The sequence below is a fragment of the Chiroxiphia lanceolata genome, chromosome 5 (genome assembly GCF_009829145.1).
Source record: "Chiroxiphia lanceolata isolate bChiLan1 chromosome 5, bChiLan1.pri, whole genome shotgun sequence".
Lineage (NCBI taxonomy): Eukaryota > Metazoa > Chordata > Aves > Passeriformes > Pipridae > Chiroxiphia > Chiroxiphia lanceolata.
Genome location: NC_045641.1, coordinates 1,484,382 through 1,503,261, shown reverse-complemented (window position 1 = coordinate 1,503,261; position 18,880 = coordinate 1,484,382). Strand labels below are relative to the sequence as shown.

The 18,880-nt window shown below is 46.7% G+C and overlaps 1 protein-coding gene across 2 annotated transcripts in view; it reads left to right on the top strand.

The window, feature by feature from the left end:
- The window catches only part of NET1 (neuroepithelial cell transforming 1), a 61,730-nt gene that overhangs the window by 32,239 nt on the left and 10,611 nt on the right, over positions 1–18,880 (top strand). Inside the window, exons 1-2 of one of the 2 annotated variants that reach the window (XM_032687281.1) lie at positions 11,552–11,701; positions 18,237–18,344. In XM_032687281.1, the coding sequence (XP_032543172.1) occupies positions 11,609–11,701; positions 18,237–18,344 (201 nt within the window). In that variant the 5' untranslated portion in view covers positions 11,552–11,608. Of the gene's footprint in view, positions 1–11,551; positions 11,702–18,236; positions 18,345–18,880 lie in introns of those variants that run through there. The other variant, XM_032687280.1, reaches the window with a different exon arrangement.

The following is an 18,880-nucleotide window of genomic DNA, read 5'->3' as shown; positions in this document are numbered from 1 at the left end:
AACTGAATTATTGGAATTGTTTTCCAATGGAAAACCAGTATTTTCTTTATGAAAACTGAATTATTGGAACTGGTTTCCCATGGAAAACCACTATTTTCTCTAGGAAAACTGAATTATTGGAATTGTTTTCCAATGGAAAACCAGTATTTTCTTCATGAAAACTGAATTATTGGAATTGTTTTCCAATGGACAACCTGTATTTTCTCTAGGAAAACTGAATTATTGGAATTGTTTTCCCATGGAAAACCAGTATTTTCTCTAGGAAAACTGAATTATTGAGATTGTTTTCCAATGGAAAACCAGTATTTAGGAAAACTGGATGATTGGAATCGTTTTCCAATGGACAACCTGTATTTTCTCTGGGAAAACTGAATTATTGGAATTGTTTTCCAATGGAAAACCAATGTTTTCTCTAGGAAAACTGACTTATTGGAATTGTTTTCCAATGGAAAACCAGTATTTTCTCTAGGAAAACTGAATTATTGGAATTGTTTTTCAGTGGAAAACCAGTATTTTCTCTAGGAAAACTGGATGATTGGAATTGTTTTCCAATGGCAAACCAGTATTTTCTCCAGGAAAACTGAATTATTGGAATTGTTTTCCCATGGAAAACCAGTATTTTCTTCATGAAAACTGAATTATTGGAATCATTTTCCAATGGAAAACCAGTATTTTCTCTAGGAAAACTGAATTATTGGAATTGTTTTCCAATGGACAACCTGTATTTTCTTTAGGAAAACTGAATTACTGGAATTGTTTTCCAGTGGAAAACCAGTATTTTCTCTAGGAAAACTGACTTATTGGAATTGTTTTCCAATGGAAAACCAGTATTTAGGAAAACTGGATGATTAGAATTGGTTTCCAATGGAAAACCAGTATTTTCTTTATGAAAACTGACTTATTGGAATTGGTTTCCCATGGAAAACCAGTATTTTCTCTAGGAAAACTGACTTATTGGAATTGTTTTCCCATGGAAAACCAGTATTTTCTTTAGGAAAACTGAATTTTTGGAATTGTTTTCCCGGTGGATAAAGTGCTTCCCGATGTCCCTGTGTCCCGAAATCTCCCGGCTCTGGAGAAGGGGAGGGAGCCAAAGAGAGTTGAACTAAGTGGGGTTTAAGGTCGATTAGGCTGAGATTAAAAGCGATTTGCTGGTGAGCTAAAGCTGCATCGCCTCATTTGCATATCTGAATTATTCATGAGCCGCCCCTTCATTGGGGCCTCAGCAGTTTCCAGCAGATTCTGGGCTTTGACCTCTCCTGGTCCAGGTAAAACCACCTCAAAATCCCCAAAAATGATGTCAAATGACATCAAATGAATGAATAAAATGAATTAATGAAATAAATGAATAGATTACGTTAATAAAATGCATTCGTAAAATAAATTAATAAAATAAATTAATAAAATTCAGTGATAAAATAAATTAATCAAATACATTAAAACAGAAATAAATTAATCAAATATATTAAACAAAAATAAATTAATCAAATTAAACAAAAATAAATTAATCAAGTACATTAAAACAAAAATAAAATAATATTATTTATTATTATTATTATAACAATAAAATTAATAAAAATAAATTAATAAAATACATTAAACCAAAAATAAATTAATAAAATACATTAAACCAAACATAAAATAATATTATTTATTTTTATTCTTATTATAACAATAAAATTAGTAAAATACATTAAACCAAAAATAAATTAGTAAAATACATTAAACCAAAAATAAATTAATATTATTTATTATTATTATTATAACAGTAAAATTAACAAAATACATTAAACCAAAAATAAATTAATCAAATACATTAAACCAAACATAAAATAATATTATTTATTATTATTATTATTATTATAACAATAAAATTAATAAAATACATTAAACCAAAAATAAATTACACCCTCAAAATCCCAAAAAATGATGTCAAATAATATCAAATCAATTAATAAAATAAATTAATAAAATACATTAAAATAAATTAATAAAATATGTTAAACCAAAAATAAATTAATAAAATACATTAAAGCAAAAATAAATTAATAAAGTGCATTAAACCAAAAATAAATTAATAAAATATATAAAACAAAAATAAATTAATAAAATACATTAAACCAAAAATAAATTGCACCCTCAAAATCCCCAAAAATAATGTCAAATAACATCAAATAAATTAATAAAATTAATTAATAAAATTAATTAATCAAATAAATAAAATTAATTAATAAAATTAATTAATAAAATACATTTAAAATAAATTAATATTTTTATTATTATTATTATTATTATTACAATAAAATAATGATGATAATAATAATAATAATGATAATATCACAATAGTAATAAAACCATCCCCAAAATTTTCCTCCTCTTCCCTTTTTAACTCCACAACTTTTTCATGGGTGGGACAAAATTGCCCAGATTCGGGTTTTTCCCTAATTTTTTGGGGGAGTATTTTTGGTCTCCCAGACCTGATTATAGTCACCATCCCGAAAAAACCACTGCATTCCAGGGAAATGCTGCATTCCAGGGAAATGCTGCATTCCAGGCCGGCTCCCAAAGCTTTCAGATGACCCAATATATAATAAATATTGTTATACGTTATGATATATTGTTATACATATCATATTTTATATTTCATGTTTTATATTTTATATCTTATATATTATATTATTTATATATAAATATATATAATATAAATATATTATATATAATAATTATATATACTAAATTATTATATATTATCTATATTATATATTATATTATATTTTATATATTATAAATTACATATATTTTCCTACTTTATTACATTATTACATTACTATATTGCTATATTATATTATATTTTACCATTATTTTAATATATTATTTTATTAGATTATATATGTTATATAACATATATTGTTATATGCTATTATATCTTATTATAGATATTACATTATATATTGCATATTATATATTTTTACATCATTTATTCCTATTTAATGACATTATTACATTGCTATATTGCTATATTATATTTTACCTTTATTCTAATATATTATTTTATTAGATTATATATATTATATAATATATATTGATATATACTATTATATATTATTATAGGTATTACATTATATATTCCATATTATATATTTTTACATCACTTATTCCTATTTTATGACATTATTACATTACTATATTGCAATATTATATTATATTTTACCTTTATTTTAATACATTATTTTATTTTATTATGTATTATGTTATATAGCATATATTGTTATATGTTATTATATATATTATTATGGATAGAATATATAACATATATATCCCAGTCCTGATTTATTCCTGATTTATCCCAGTCCTGACTTATTCCTTATTTATCCCAGTCCTGATTTATTCCTTATTTATCCCAGTCCTGATTTATTCCTTATTTATCCCAGACCTGATTTATTCCTGATTTATCCCAATCCTAATTTATTCCTTATTTATCCCAGTCCTGACTTATTCCTTATTTATCCCAGTCCTGATTTATTCCTTATTTATCCCAGTCCTGATTTATTCCTGATTTATCCCAGTCCTGACTTATTCCTTATTTATCCCAATCCTAATTTATTCCTTATTTATCCCAATCCTGACTTATTCCTGATTTATCCCAGTCCTGATTTATTACTGATTTATCCCAGACCTGATTTATTCCTGATTTATCCCAGTCCTGACTTATTCCTTATTTATCCCAATCCTAATTTATTCCTTATTTATCCCAATCCTGATTTATTCCTTATTTATCCCAGTCCTGATTTATTCCTGATTTATCCCAGTCCTGATTTATTCCTTATTTATCCCAATCCTGATTTATTCCTGATTTATCCCAGTCCTGATTTATTCCTTATTTATCCCAGTCCTGGAGCGTGTTCCTGGCATTGCACTATAAATAGCACATTAAAAATAGCTGGAAAAAGGCAGGGATGAGGTGGATTTCGGCTCCTGGGAAACGGGATTTCAGACCCTACAACAGGGAAATGGGCAGTGAGAAATCCAGATGTCAGTTTTCCCAGGGAAAACTGGGAAAACTGCGGGATACCCGCCCTCCCTCCGGGCTGGGGCAGCGCCCAGCTCAGTCTGCTCCTCTCCAGCCAGTGCAGGATTGGGATGGTTCCTTCTTGGAATCTTGTCAGCAGCAGGGTTGGGAATAACGTGGAGCAATCCCGAAGTGGGTTGGGTTAAGGATAAAATCAAGGAATTCTGAAGCATCCTGGGTGACTTTTGGGGAATGTGGCCAGACCTGGAGCGTGAGGACACTGAAGGTGCAGCTCAGTCTGCTCCTCTCCCACCAGTTCAGGATTGGGGTGTTTCCTTCTTGGAATCTTGTCAGCAGCAGGAAAAATCCTTCTGGCAGAGTTGGGAATAACATGGAGCAATCCTGAAATGAGTTGGGTTAGGGATGAAATCAAGGAATTCTGGGTGATTTTTAGGACTGGAAATGTGGCCAGACCTGGACCGTGAGGACACTGAAGGTGCAACTCAGTCTGCTCCTCTCCCACCAGTTCAGGATTGGGGTGTTTCCTTCTTGGAATCTTGTCAGCAGCAGGAAAAATCCTTCTGGCAGAGTTGGGAATAACATGGAGCAATCCTGAAATGAGTTGGGTTAGGGATAAAATCAAGGAATTCCGGGTGATTTTTGGGACTGGAAATGTGGCCAGACCTGGACCATGAGGACACTGAAGGTGCAGCTCAGTCTGCTCCTCTCCAGCCAGTGCAGGATTGGGATGGTTCCTTCTTGGAATCTTGTCAGCAGCAGGGTTGGGAATAACGTGGAGCAATCCCGAAGTGGGTTGGGTTAGGGATAAAATCAAGGAATTCTGAAGCATCCTGGGTGATTTTTGGGGAATGTGGCCAGACCTGGACCGTGAGGACACTGAAGGTGCAGCTCAGTCTGCTCCTCTCCAGCCAGTGCAGGATTGGGATGGTTCCTTCTTGGAATCTTGTCAGCAGCAGGGTTGGGAATAACGTGGAGCAATCCTGAAGTGGGTTGGGTTAGGGATAAAATCAAGGAATTCCGGGTGATTTTTGGGACTGGAAATGTGGCCAGACCTGAACCGTGAGGACACTGAAGGTGCAGCTCAGTCTGCTCCTCTCCAGCCAGTGCAGGATGGGATGGTTCCTTCTTGGAATCTTGTCAGCACCAGGAAAAATCCTTCCAGCAGGGTTGGGAATAACATGGAGCAATCCTGAAGTGGGTTGGCTTAGGGATAAAATCAAGGAATTCCAGGTGATTTTTGGGACTGGAAATGTGGCCAGACCTGGACCATGAGGACACTGAAGGTGCAGCTCAGTCTGCTCCTCTCCAGCCAGTGCAGGATTGGGATGGTTCCTTCTTGGAATCTTGTCAGCAGCAGGGTTGGGAATAACGTGGAGCAATCCCGAAGTGGGTTGGCTTAGGGATAAAATCAAGGAATTCCAGGTGATTTTTGGGACTGGAAATGTGGCCAGACCTGGACCATGAGGACACTGAAGGTGCAGCTCAGTCTGCTCCTCTCCAGCCAGTGCAGGATTGGGATGGTTCCTTCTTGGAATCTTGTCAGCAGCAGGGTTGGGAATAACGTGGAGCAATCCCGAAGTGGGTTGGCTTAGGGATAAAATCAAGGAATTCCAGGTGATTTTTGGGACTGGAAATGTGGCCAGACCTGGACCATGAGGACACTGAAGGTGCAGCTCAGTCTGCTCCTCTCCAGCCAGTGCAGGATTGGGATGGTTCCTTCTTGGAATCTTGTCAGCAGCAGGGTTGGGAATAACGTGGAGCAATCCCGAAGTGGGTTGGGTTAGGGATAAAATCAAGGAATTCTGGGTGATTTTTGGGACTGGAAATGTGGCCAGACCTGGACCCTGAGGGCACTGAAGGTGCTGCAGTGACCATTTTCCACTCTTTTGAGCTGAAAATCCCAATCCAGGCCTGGTTTAGGCTGAAAATCCCAATCCAGGCCTAGGGTTTTGTGTTGACTGGGCCTTCCTGCTGCTCCAACACATCATTCCCGGGAGTCTTGCCAAGAGAAAAGGCAGGATCAGGCCCTGTGTGTGTCGGAATTCCAGGGCAGAATTCCTTCATCCCACCCTTGGCACCCCTTGGATGCCCCGTGTCCCTTCAACAACTGGGAAAAAAACTTCCCTCGCTCTGGAATCGCACGCCGGGATTCGGATGCCTGTTTCCTATGGAATTCATTAACCTTAAATATATTCCATGATGCTTTTGGGGGAGGGGGGGCTGAAATAACTCCATGACACTGTCAACAACCCGGAGGGAATTCCTGGTTTTTTAGTGGCAGCCCTTCCCAGAATAACTTGGAGCAACCAGGAATGTCACAGGTATGAGGCCCCCCCCGGGCTCAAACAGCAACAACAACAACAACAACAAGGGCTGGGGTGGCTCCTCTGTCATCCCAACTCTTCCCAGCTCCCTAATTTAATTTGATTGTAGGAATCAAGCAGGAATTTTGCTCCTGGCAGTGAAAAAACTCCGGGTGGGGATGTGGGAGGGATGTTTTTAATCCCTCTTGGAAGGAGAGCAGGAAGAACTGGTCTGTTGAAGGGCAGGAGAGGGCAAAATCCAGGTTTTGCTCCAGGTCAGGGAGCACAGAGGGAGATGGTCTGGGGGGGAAGGGAAAGTCCTGAGTTGCAGGGAAACTGGGATTGTGGGAATCCCAAAGCCTGGTTGGTCGGTTCTGCTGCACAGGGAACAGTTCTCCTTCCTTATTCCATCGGGTGTGGTGTTCCATGGTCCCTCACCAGGATCCTCTCCAAGGTCAAGGCAGCAAGAACCTGTCACATGGGGCTCATCTCACCCCTCAAGAGGGATTCCTGGTATTCCTGGTGCTCATCTCCATCCCTCAGGATGGATTTATGGAGCTCATCTCATCCCTCAGGATGGATTCCTTTTATTCCTGGTGCTCATCTCATCCCTCAGGATGGATTCCTGGTGCTCACCTCCATCCCTCAGGATGGATTTATGGAGCTCATCTCATCCCTCAGGATGGATCTATGGAGCTTATCTCATCCCTCAGGATGGATTCCTGGTGCTCATCTCCATCCCTCAGGATGGATCTGTGGAGCTCATCTCATCCCTCAGGAGGGATCTATGGAGCTTATCTCATCCCTCAGGATGGATTTATGGAGCTCACCTCCATCCCTCAGGATGGATTTATGGAGCTCATCTCATCCCTCAGGATGGATTCCTGCTGCTCATCTCCATCCCTCAGGATGGATTTATGGGGCTCATCTCCATCCCTCAGGATGGATTCCTGGTGCTCATCTCATCCCTCAGGATGGATTCCTGGTTCTCATCTCCATCCCTCAGGATGGATTCCTGGTGCTCACCTCCATCTCTTGGGATGGATTTATGGAGCTCATCCCTCAGGATGGATTCCTCATACTCATCCCTGGGGATGGATTCCTGGTACTCATCTTATCCCTGGGAATGGATTCCTGGTGCTTATGTCAGGATGGATTCCTGGTGCTCATCCCATCCCTCAGGATGGATTTATGGAGCTCATCTCATCCCTCAGGATGGATTCCTGCTGCTCATGTCCATCCCTCGGGATGGATTCCTGGTGCTCCTCTCACCCCTCAGGATGGATTCCTGGTGCTCACCTCCATCCCTCAGGATGGATTTATGGAGCTCGTCTCCATCCCTCAGGATGGATTCCTGCTGTTCATCTCATCCCTCAGGATGGATTCCTTTTATTCCTGGTGCTCGTCTCCATCCCTCAGGAGGGATCCCTGGTGCTCATCCTTTGGGATGGAGTTGTGGAGCTCATCTCATCCCTCAGGATGGATTCCTGGTACTCACCTTCATCCCTCAGGATGGATTTATGGAGCTCATCCCTCAGGATGGATTCCTGGTGCTCGTCTCTATCCCTCAGGATGGATTCCTGGTGCTCCCTCAGGATAGATTGATGGAGCCCATCTCCATCCCTCAGGATGGATTCCTGGTGCTCATTTCAGCCCTCAGGATGGATTTATGGAGCTCATCTCATCCCTCAGGATGGATTCCTGCTGCTCATGTCCATCCCTCAGGATGGATTCCTGGTGCTTATCTCCATCCCTCAGGATGGATTTGTGGTACTCATCCCTCAGGATGGATCTGTGGAGCTCATCTTATCCCTAAGAATGGATTCCTGGTGCTCACCTCATCTCTTGGGATGGATTTATGGAGCTCATCTCTCAGGATGGATTCCTCATGCTCATCCCTGGGGATGGATTCCTGGTGCTTATGTCAGGATGGATTCCTGGTGCTCATCTCATCCCTCAGGATGGATTTATGGGGCTCATCTCCATCCCTCAGGATGGATTCCTGGTGCTCATCTCCATCCCTCAGGATGGATTTATGGAGCTCCTCTCATCCCTCAGGATGGATTTTGCCTTCAGCTGGTGCCGGCCGATCCATCCAGACGCAGCTGCCACAAAAAACCGATCCCATTCCAACCCAGAGCCGCTTCTTTTAGGGCTTCTTATTCCTTTAAGGCCTTTCCCACCCCTTTCCCTGAACACAGGGCGCTTTTCCAAGGGCACAAATCCCTCTTCCCGTGCCAGAGGCAGCCCTGTTGCATCATTCCATGGGGCCCCTCGTGTTCCCGGCCCGTGACCTCAGCGGGGCCTTGCGTCACCGGGAATGATTCACTCCCAAAGTGTCACCTCCGAGTCAGGGATCTCCTGGGGGTGATTCAGGGGGGAACAATTAAACACTTCACGGGCCAGCTGAGGTGCTCTGGGACACGGGACACCTCCAGGACATCCCCAGGGAAAACATCCCCAGGGAAAACATCCCCGGGACTTCACGGTCTGGTCCCACCGGGAAACATTCCGATGTCACCTCTGGGAGTGTGACTCTGGTTCACCCCTTCCCTTCACAGCTCCTGGCTCTTCATCCCTGGTTTTATTTTTAGTTGGCTCTGCTGCATCTCCCTGGGAAAAAAAAAAGGGTCCAGAAGTGCTCCTGAAGCTTTAGGCCGAGTTTAACAAAGCCTCGAGCTGAGACTGGAGGAGAAATGGGTTTGATGCTCCGGCAGTGCCCAGCTCAGTCTTCTCTGGTGTTTTCTTGTCAGCAGCAGGGCTGGGAATAACATGGAGCAATCCTGAGGTGTCCTGGGTGTAAAATCAAGGAATTCTGAGGCGTCCTGGGTGATTTTTGGGGACTGGAAATGTGGCCAGACCTGGACCGTGAGGACACCGAAGGTCCTGCAATGACCATTTTCCGCTGTTTTTTAGGCTGAAAATCCCAATCCAAGCCTGGCTTAGGCTGAAAATCCCAATCCAGGCCTAGGGTTTTGTGTTAACTGGGCCTTCCTGCTGCTCCAACACGTCATTCCCAAGAGTTTTGCCAAGAGAAAAGGCAGGATCAGGCCCTGTGCATGTTGGAATTCCGGGGCAGAATTCCTTCATCCCACCCTTGGATGCCCCAGGTCCCTTCAACAACTGGAGCATTTTAACTGGGAAAAAAAACTTCCCTCGGTGTGGAATTGCACGCTGGGATTTGGATGCCTGTTTCCTACGGAATTAATTGTTTATTCATCTTAAATTCCTGCCTCCCGCACTTGGCAACCCCTGGACTGCCCAGAAATGGGTTCGACGCTTCCCAAAAAAAAAAATGGATCCGACCCAGCGCAGGGTTTTCCTGCTCCTCCCCTGAGTCAGCGTCTCTGTGGTGTTAAAAATGCTTGGTTTCGGTGATTTTTAGTGATCCAAAAAAGGGGGGGTTGTGTCTGGAAGAGTCACAGTCTGTCCTCGATGTATCCCAAATTTCTGATGATCCCACACTGGAGAATCCTGGCAGAGGTGAAGTGGGTGCAGATTTGCTGAGAGAAGCAAACAAAGCCCCCCTAAAAAAAAAAAGCCAGGGGAGGGGACAGCAGGACTTTCCTCCTCCTCTTCCTCCTCATTCCTCAAAAATGCTGGGAACACGCCCCAAAATTCCACTCCTCCCAGCAGGAGCTTGGTTGGCACAGGTGGGAACCACCAAAACCCACTCCAGTTTTATTTTTACCCTTTTTATTCCCAGAGGTTTCGCGGCAGCGCCAGGAATAAGAACGTCGAGCGGGACAAACAAAGACACAAAATCCTTGGCATCTCCCAGCCAGGGGCCTGCTGGGACAGGATCCCCTGGGAGACAAGGGGGAGAGGCTGGGCCCAGCCCCTTTGCCTAACAAAGCTCAGAGCAGACTTCAAAGTGCAGGTCTAGACAGGAATTCTGGGTCGTTGGGTTTGGGGTTTGTTGGTTTGGGTGGTTTTTTTTTAAGCAAGGTAAAGAAAAACAACTCCCGGCAGCGAAGGTTTGATATTCCAGGGGGTTGGAAGAGTCCCGACCCAGGAGGAGCTGGTCCCACCAGTTGCTCCTGGGAGGTGGTGGTAGGGGAAAAAATACCTAAAAAATGGGGGGAAACCCCAAAAAAGAAAGTTTGGCTTCGTGTCTTTTCGGCACAAGCAGCGCAAGGGTTTGGAATCGTGGAATCGTGGAATGTTAAGGGGTCAGAAAGGAACTTAAATCCCATCCAGTGCCACTCCCTGCCCACACCTCCCGCTAGCCCAGGTTGCTCCAGCCTGGCCTTGGACACTTCCAGGGATCCAGGGGCAGCCACAGCTTCTCTAGGAAATCCATTCCAGCCCCTCTCCACCCTCTCAGACAGCAATTCCTTCCCAATATCCAACCTAAATTTCCCCCCTCGGGATTTGTATCCCTCGCTCCGTGTCCCATCCCTGCAGTTCCTGATGGATTTCAAACCAGTTTTCCCGGTGGGGTGTGATGGAACAGCCCCCTCAGCCCTCAGTGGGTGCCCCCCCTTGAGGCAGAACGTCCCAGAGATCCCGTTTTTCAGCGAATCCCGGGATGGGTCAGGTTGGAAGGGCCCACAGTGAGTCACTGCTCCAGCCCCAGGAGCCCATGGCACGGGATTGTGTCCAGAGGGTTCTGGAATATCCCCAGTGAGGGAGACTCCACAACCCTCCCTGGGCACCCTGTTCAGTGCACAGGGATGAAGTTTTTCCTCATGTCCAGGTGGAACTTTCTGGGCATTGGTTCCTGCCCGTTCCTCTTGTCCCATCCCTGGGCTCCCTCTCCATCCTCTGATCCCTCCCTGCAGACCCTGACAGTGATAAAATCCCTCTCAGCCTTTTCTCCAGGCTAAACAGCTCCCTCAGCTCTTCCTCATAAGGGAGATGCTCCAATCCCTTCATCATCTCCACATCCCTACCCTTGGACCCGCTCCAGGATCTCCCGGAGTCCCGGGATGGGTCAGCTTGGAAGGGACCGGAGCGGTCACCTGCTCCAACCTCCCCCTCTCTCTTGTCCTGAGGAACCAAGCCCTGTCCACAGCACCCCAATTATGCCTCGGCAGGGCTGAGCAGAGGGGCAGGAATTTTTGGGGAGATTTTGGAACAAATTGGGGCTCCCGGAGTGTCCAGTTTTCAATGGGCGTGGCTTGAGGGCGTGGCTTGTGTTGGCGGGGGCGTGGTCTCTCCGGTGGCCACGCCCCCTTCGGTGAGGTCGGGGCGCGGCGCGCGGAGCCCTCAGAGCGCGATGAGCGCGGGCTGAGGGAGGGTCGGGGGGGGGTGGGTGAAGAAAATCGCCGCCATGGTGGCTCACGACGAGCTCGGGGGGCTGCTGCCCATCAAAAGGACTATCCGCGTCATCGACGCGCAGAACCAGCACTTCAGGGAGCAGGAGGTGAGCGGCGAAGGGGAAAATGTGAGGGTTATTTGAGGGAAAAGTGTGCGTGTGAGGGGGGGGGAGCTCCCTCAGCGTCTCGCTCGCCGCGCCTGAGGGGAGAGGGCGAGGGGGGTGCGCTGCCCGCTGCGAGCCGGGCGGAGCGAGGGGCACCCGGCCGTTTAAATAACTCTCTCTATATATTTTAATCCGTGTGTATGTCTATATATCGTCTATATATATATTTAAGTTCATAGCCCCTGAGGAGTGGGGGACCAGTGCGCCGAAACCCGTCTCGGCGCCTCACCTGACCCCGCTTCTCCCAGGGGAATTTTCATGTAAAAATCGCCGGTTTTCATTTAAAAAAATCGCCGGTTCTCGTTTAAAAAATCGCCCCATGGCTCTCTGCGCTCTTTCCACTGACGGGGTTTGTTTGTTTTTTTTTTTACCCTAATTAGGTGCTTGTTCGCTGCTGAAAAAAAACCCCTCGTGGAGGGTTGTGGGGGCTTTCGAGGGCGCTGGTTTGTTTTGTCGAAGGGTTGTTATTTTTATCGCGTGTTGTTATGTATGTAGATGGCAATAATTGCAGCTCCTTTGGTGGGTGTGTTCTCACGTCTCCTGCTGCGACAGGAGAGCAAAAGTTCAGCAGCCAAGGTAGGGACCGGCTGCCTTGGGCTGGGTTTATTGCCCAGATTAGCGCCGAGATTAAGTGGAAAAGTTTTTAAAAAAAAAAAAAAAAAAGGCGTTTCCAGACGTTCTCTTGAGGGCTGGAGGGCTCAGCCTCCGAAAATCCTGGCGCTGGAACAGCCCAAACTTGGGCAATCTCATTGTGCGAAAGGGAAACCAGATGTTGGGGGAGAGAGAGAAAAAGAAAGAAAGAACATAAAGCAGAGCTCTGGAAGGGAGAATAAATCGCCCTCTTAAATTCTTAACCGGCTGAGCCAGCGAGTGCTGGGGGAGCCACTGAACCTAATTCAGAGGGACGCGGGGTTTTGTCCCTCGGTTGGGAACAGGGAATTTGGGAAAGGAGGGATGTTCCCTTCGAGTTCAGAGCGTTTCAGAACAGCCTGAACTCTTAAACCGGCACGTGGATCTTGAGACGGTCTGGTCATGTGCCGATGATTTCTGGCACGAGTTGTTCCAGCTGCTGACTAAAAAATCCTTCTTTTTTTTTTTTTTTTTTTTTTTTTTTTGCTGAATTGGCTGAACGGGAGAAGTTTTGCCCTGCGTGGTTTTTTCATGGGTCACCCTGTTTGTCCCGAGACCGGCACGTAGAACATTGCGCTCTAGTAAAGGGAGTCTCGTAAAAACCACTTAATTATTACCCAGCACAGGGGGAAAGGTTGTGGGTATGATGCCGGTGCAGGGAAACCTTCCTTGCTCAAAAGTAGAGCCTGGATTTCTTTTGGTGCTGCAATCTTTTAATGGCTTAAACCCGCACTTAGAAGCGCTTGAAGGAATTCCATCGGTGTGAAATCTCGCCTGGCACAAATTTAGCTTTAGTGTCTGTGCTCGTGATGTGCAATTCACTTTTAATAAAGTGAAAAAAAAACAGTTCATGGAACTGTTGACCCCGCCGGGATTTTAATTATCTGTGGGTGCTGTAACACCACGGGCTCGTTACAGAAACTTCCCCCAGCCCTCCTTCTAATCTGGGCTCCCGCGAGGAACACGGAGACAGGAGACTCATTGTTTGCAAGCCCAGGACTAAAAAAAAAACCCCTCCTGAGCCCGAGTTATCCGCAGTATGAAGTGCCGGGGAGTCTCGGCTTACAGCAGGCTGAGCCGGGCTTTAGGGGGAGTGCGTGACCCTGAGCTGAAACCCAGAGCCCAGACAAGGTGAAGTTGCCAAGGAGAAGGGGGGGGGGGTGTTATTTTTCCTCCTCCCGCCTCGGATCAAACGCTGGAAGGAGAAGAAGGAACAGATGATTTTTTTTGGCAGTCGGGCCGTGTCTGAGGAGCTCTCACAGGACTGAAAGTGGGATTTTCTTAGGGTTTTTTTTCCCCTTTAAAACAGGGAAAATGGCCTTTTGCTCAGTTGGATTTATAGGTACAGGAGTCCCTCTCTCGGACGCAAACTCTGGGATTCCTCCCTCCTTGGAAGCCTCCCTCTCGTCCATCCCTCGCTTGTCATGTGTCAACTGTTCCCCAAATCCATTTATAATCCCAGGGAGCCCCACGGAGAGGGCAGGAATTCCTCGTGCACGTGCCTGCGCCGCCCTCATCCCGGCACAGATGTGCTGGGAAAGGCATTCCCACATGTCCCCGGGCACCGGGAGCCTGTCACTGGAGCTGACCCTCCAACGGTGACCTGCAAAATGCTGCTCGAGCCTCCCCGGAGCTTTCTCGCTGTTCCTTTTCGGTGTCACATTTGTGTTTTTTTTTTTTTTTCTTCTCCGGGCTATTTTTATCCCTCCCTGGCCTCGCCAGAGCCGTGTGTGGCTTTGTGTCTGTGTTTTTCCTGCCTGCAGCCGGAGCTTCTCTTGGCTCCTGTTCTCTTTTCATCCCGATCTCTGATTTTTTTTTTTTCAAGGAGTAAATAAATACCTCTCCTTCCCTTCCACTCCGAAACATCTGCACCTAATTAAAGCTCTTTTCGAGCCGGGCCTCCTGCACAATCCTTTTCCAAACTACCCCTGCCTCGAGCCCGGTGGCAAAAGGAAAAGAAACAACTGCAGCATTCCCAGTTTTGTTGGTTTTTTTTTTTACCCAAACCCAGGGTTGAGAACACTCTTTTCCCTTGAGATCACCCAGAGGTTTCCAGCCCAGCTTCAGCGCTGTGCCAGGAGCTCTTCGTGTCCTTCAATTGTTTCTTTTCATGTTCCACCCCCCCCTGCAGCTCCCGAGGCCGAATTAGGGTGAGCTCAAGGGTGAGCTCACCTCCTCCTCCTCCTCCTCCTCCCGTGTGGGATGAGCCACTCCTGGGCTCGTGTTGCTGAAATCAGAGCTGACACATACGTGAGGAGCTCTGCTGCTTCCTCAATCCCATGACTGGAATCCAGCCCTGGCTGTTCCCGTTCCCCCTTTTTTGGGTTTTTTTTTGGGGGGGGTGGTTTGAGGTTTTTTTGCTTTTTCGTTTTCGGAATTTGTCGCTTCTCTCGCTGCCCGGAGCAAAAATTCGGGCGCAAGACTGGGCTGGAAAGAAAGACTGGGCCTAAAGACGGGGCTGGAAAGAAAGACTGGGCCTAAAGACTGGGCTGGAAAGAAAGACTGGGCCTAAAGACGGGGCTGGAAAGAAAGACTGGGCGTAAAGACTGGGCTGGAAAGAAAGACTGGGCCTAAAGACTTGGCTGGAAAGAAAGACTGGGCCTAAAGACGGGGCTGGAAAGAAAGACTGGGCCTAAAGACTTGGCTGGAAAGAAAGGCTGGGCCTAAAGACTTGGGCTGGAAATGAAGACTGGGCTGGAAATGAAGACTGGGCTGGAAATGAAGACTGGGCTGGAAATGAAGACTGGGCTGGAAATGAAGACTGGGCTGGAAATGAAGACTGGGCTGGAAATGAAGACTGGGCCTAAAGACTTGGGCTAGAAATAAAGACTGGGCCTAAGCAGCCTCCTCAGGAGAATTTCAACACTAGTTGACCAATTTTAACAGAGGTGACCCCAAAAAGCAGCTGAGCTTCACCTTGAGAAACGTCCTCGTGCTTAATGAGTCCCGTCCACCCCTCAGCCGTTCGGGAGCACCGGGACACCCCTCCAAGCTTTCAATCCATCCCTCCCCCCCCCCGTGCACACCTTTCCCGTCGGTGTCAAACCCGTGGACTTGGCAGCAGAGCCGAGCAGCCGAGCCGAGCTGAGGCAGCGGGGGAGGTGTTTGCACGGGGCGTTCCCTTCTGCCTCGGCAGCGCTCGGGGCCGGGCCGGGCTCGGGCTCCCGGCGGGGATGAAGCGGTGGAGAAAAGCAGAAGCTCCGGCTTTCAAATCCAGACGAAGGCGGAAGAAAAATGTACAGCGGGTTGTGGGGGGTGGGGGAGAGAGCCCGGGAGGAGGAGGAGGAGACCTTGCAAAGTGAAGCTTTTAAGCTTTTCTCCAGGAGGAACGTTCAGCCTGTGGTGGTGTGATGTTAGGAGAACCCAGGAGGAGGAGATGTTGCAAAGTGAAGCTTTTTTAAGCTTTTCTCCCTGAGGAATGTTCAGTCTGTGGTGGTTTGATGTTTATCAGGAGAGCCCAGAAGGAGGAGGAGACATTGCAAAGTGAAGCTTTTTTATTTAACCTTTCTCCATGAGGAACGTTCAGCCTGTGGTGGTTTGTTGGGAGAGCCCAGAAGGAGGAGGAGACATTGCAAAGTGAAGCTTTTTTAAGCTTTTCTCCCTGAGGAATGTTCAGTCTGTGGTGGTTTGATGTTTGTTAGGAGAGCCCAGGAGAAGGAGAAGACGTGTGAAAGTGAAGCTTTTAAGATTTTCTCCATGAGGAACGTTCAGCCTGTGGTGGTTTGTTGGGAGAGCCCAGAAGGAGGAGGAGACTTTTAAGCTTTTCTTCATGAGGAACGTTCAGCCTGTGGTGGTTTGATGTTTGTTGGGAGAGCCCAGAAGGAGGAGGAGACCTTGCAAAGTGAAGCTTTTTTATTTAACCTTTCTCCATGAGGAATGTTCAACCTGTGGTGCTTTGATGTTTGTTGGGAGAGCCCAGAAGGAGGAGGAGACCTTGCAAAGTGAAGCTTTTCAGCTTTCCTCCTCTCAGTGGGTGAGGAATGTCCAGCCTGTGGTGGTTTGATGTTGGGAGAGCCCAGGAGGAGACCTTGCAAAGTGAAGTTTTTAAGCTTTTCTCCACAAAGAATGTTCAGCCTGGGGTGGTTTGTTGGGAGAGCCCAGAAGGAGGAGGAGACTTCTAAGCTTTTCTTCATGAGGAATGTTCAGCCTGTGGTGGTTTGATGTTTGTTGGGAGAGCCCAGAAGGAGGAGGAGAACCTTGCAAAGTGAAGCTTTTTTAAGCTTTTCTCCATGAGGGATGTTCAGCCTGTGGTGGTTTGATGTTTGTTGGGAGAGCCTGAGCTGCTTTTCCCTCCAAACTAAAACAGGCAAATGAGTTCTTGCTCCAAAGGAAAAGCTGATCAAAGGCAGCAGCACATCCCAGCTCCACCTTTAGGTGACATCCACTCACCTCTATTTCTGTTCAAAGCACACCAGCCCCATTTTAATCCTGCCTGACTTTTATTTCCCCTCTCTCACACCTCTGATGTTCCCTCCCCTCTCTCACACCTCTGCGAGGTCTAATCGCAGCCTGGGGAAGTTCAGGCAAATATTTACAGCCTCTGCTTTCCTTTTCCCTGCTTCCAAAGGCTCTCCTTGCCGGGTTTCCCGCTCCTGGAGCGGGTTGGGGTTGGTTTAAACCCACCTGGGCAGCTGGAGAAGCCTCTACCTGGACTTCAGCAAAGCCTTTGACACGGTCTCACACGGCACATTCCTGGAAAAGCTGCAGGCAGGGCTTGGCCAGGGGCACTCTGGGCTGGGTGAGGAACTGGCTGAGGGCCCAGAGAGTGGTGGGGATGGAGCTGCTTCCAGCTGGGATCCGTCCCCAGGGGTGTCCCCAGGGATCAGGACTGGGCCCAGTCCTGTTCCATGTCTTTATTGATGATTTAGATGAGGGCATTGAGTCCATCAGCAGCACATTCCAGGTGAGCCCAAGCTGGGGGAGTGTTGATGTGCTGGAAGGCAGGAGGGCTCTGCAGAGGGACCTGGCCAGGCTGGATCCATGGGCTGATTGCAAGGGGCTGAGGTTCCCCAAGGCCAAGGGCCGGGTGCTGCCCTTTGGCCACAAGAAGCCCCTGCAGCTGCAGGCTGGGCCAGAGGGGCTGGAGAGCAGCCAGGCAGGAAGGGAGCTGGGAGTTGGGCTGGGCAGGGAGCTGAAGAGGAGCCCCAGTGTGGCCAGGGGGGCAAGAGGGCCAATGGATCCTGGCCTGGCTCAGGAACAGTGTGGCCAACAGGTCCCAGGAAGTGATTCTGCCCCTGGACTCAGCGCTGGGGAGGCCACCCCTGGAGTGCTGTGTCCAGCTCTGGGCCCTGAGCTCAGCAAGGCCCTGGAGGGGCTGGAGCAGGGGCAGAGAAGAGCAGCGAGGCTGGGGAAGGGACTGGAGCACAAGTGCTGGGAGGAGAGGCTGAGGGAGCTGGGGGGGCTCAGCCTGGAGAGGAGGAGGCTCAGGGGAGACCTCCTCACTCTCTGCAACTCCCTGACAGGAGGGGGGAGCCGGGGGGGGTTGGTCTCTTTTCCCAGGCAATGATCAGCAAGACAAGAGGGCTCGGTCTTCAGCTGTGCCAGGGGAGGTTTAGGTTGGATATCAGGAAGAATTTCTTTGCAGAGAGGGTGCTCAGCCATTGGAATGGGCTGCCCAGGGAAGTGGGGGATTCTCCATCCCTGGAGGTGTTTAAGGACAGACTGGATGTGGCATCAGTGCCATGGGCTGGGAACCACGGCGGGGTTGGATCAAGGGTTGGGCTGGATGATCTCAGAGGTCCCTTCCAACCCAGCTGATCTGGGATTCTGGGATTCCAACCCAACTGATTCTGGGATTCCATCCCAGCTGATTCTGGGCCTCAGGGGTTTGTTGTGTGCTCTGTTCCAGGAGCCCAGCACCAAACGGGTTCGGCCCCTGGCTCGGGTCACGTCCTTGGCAAACCTGATCTCTCCGGTCAGAAATGGGGCCGTTCGGCGCTTCGGGCAGACCATCCAGGTACGGAAAAAAAAATAGGAATTCCAGTCCGAATTCCAGAGGTTTGGGAAAAGGACCAGCTGGGAATGGGGTAAAAAGGGGATTTTTGGGGCTTCCTGTGAAGGTCAGCGACGTAAGGATGGGAGAGTCACTCGGAACAGAGGGAGGAGAGATGAGTTATTGAGGGCTTAAAGAATAAAGGGATGAAGTTTAGTAGTTTATATATTTATTTATATAGTTTATATATTTATAAACATATTTATATATTTATTTTTTTAATATAAAAATAGCCAGATAAAGATAGAGATAGGTCACTTGGAGCAGAGGGGGGAGAAACAAGTTATTGAGGGTGTAAGGAATAAAGAAATTAAATTTATTTGGTTTTATATTTATTTGCATATATCTTTTAATATATTTATAAATATATATTTATATATATTTATCTATAACAAATTAAAATACCTTGATTCAGGTAGAGATTGAGATAAGTCACTTGGACCACAGGGATGAAGAAGAGGGGGGAGAAACAAGTTACTGAGGCTTTAAGCAATAAATAA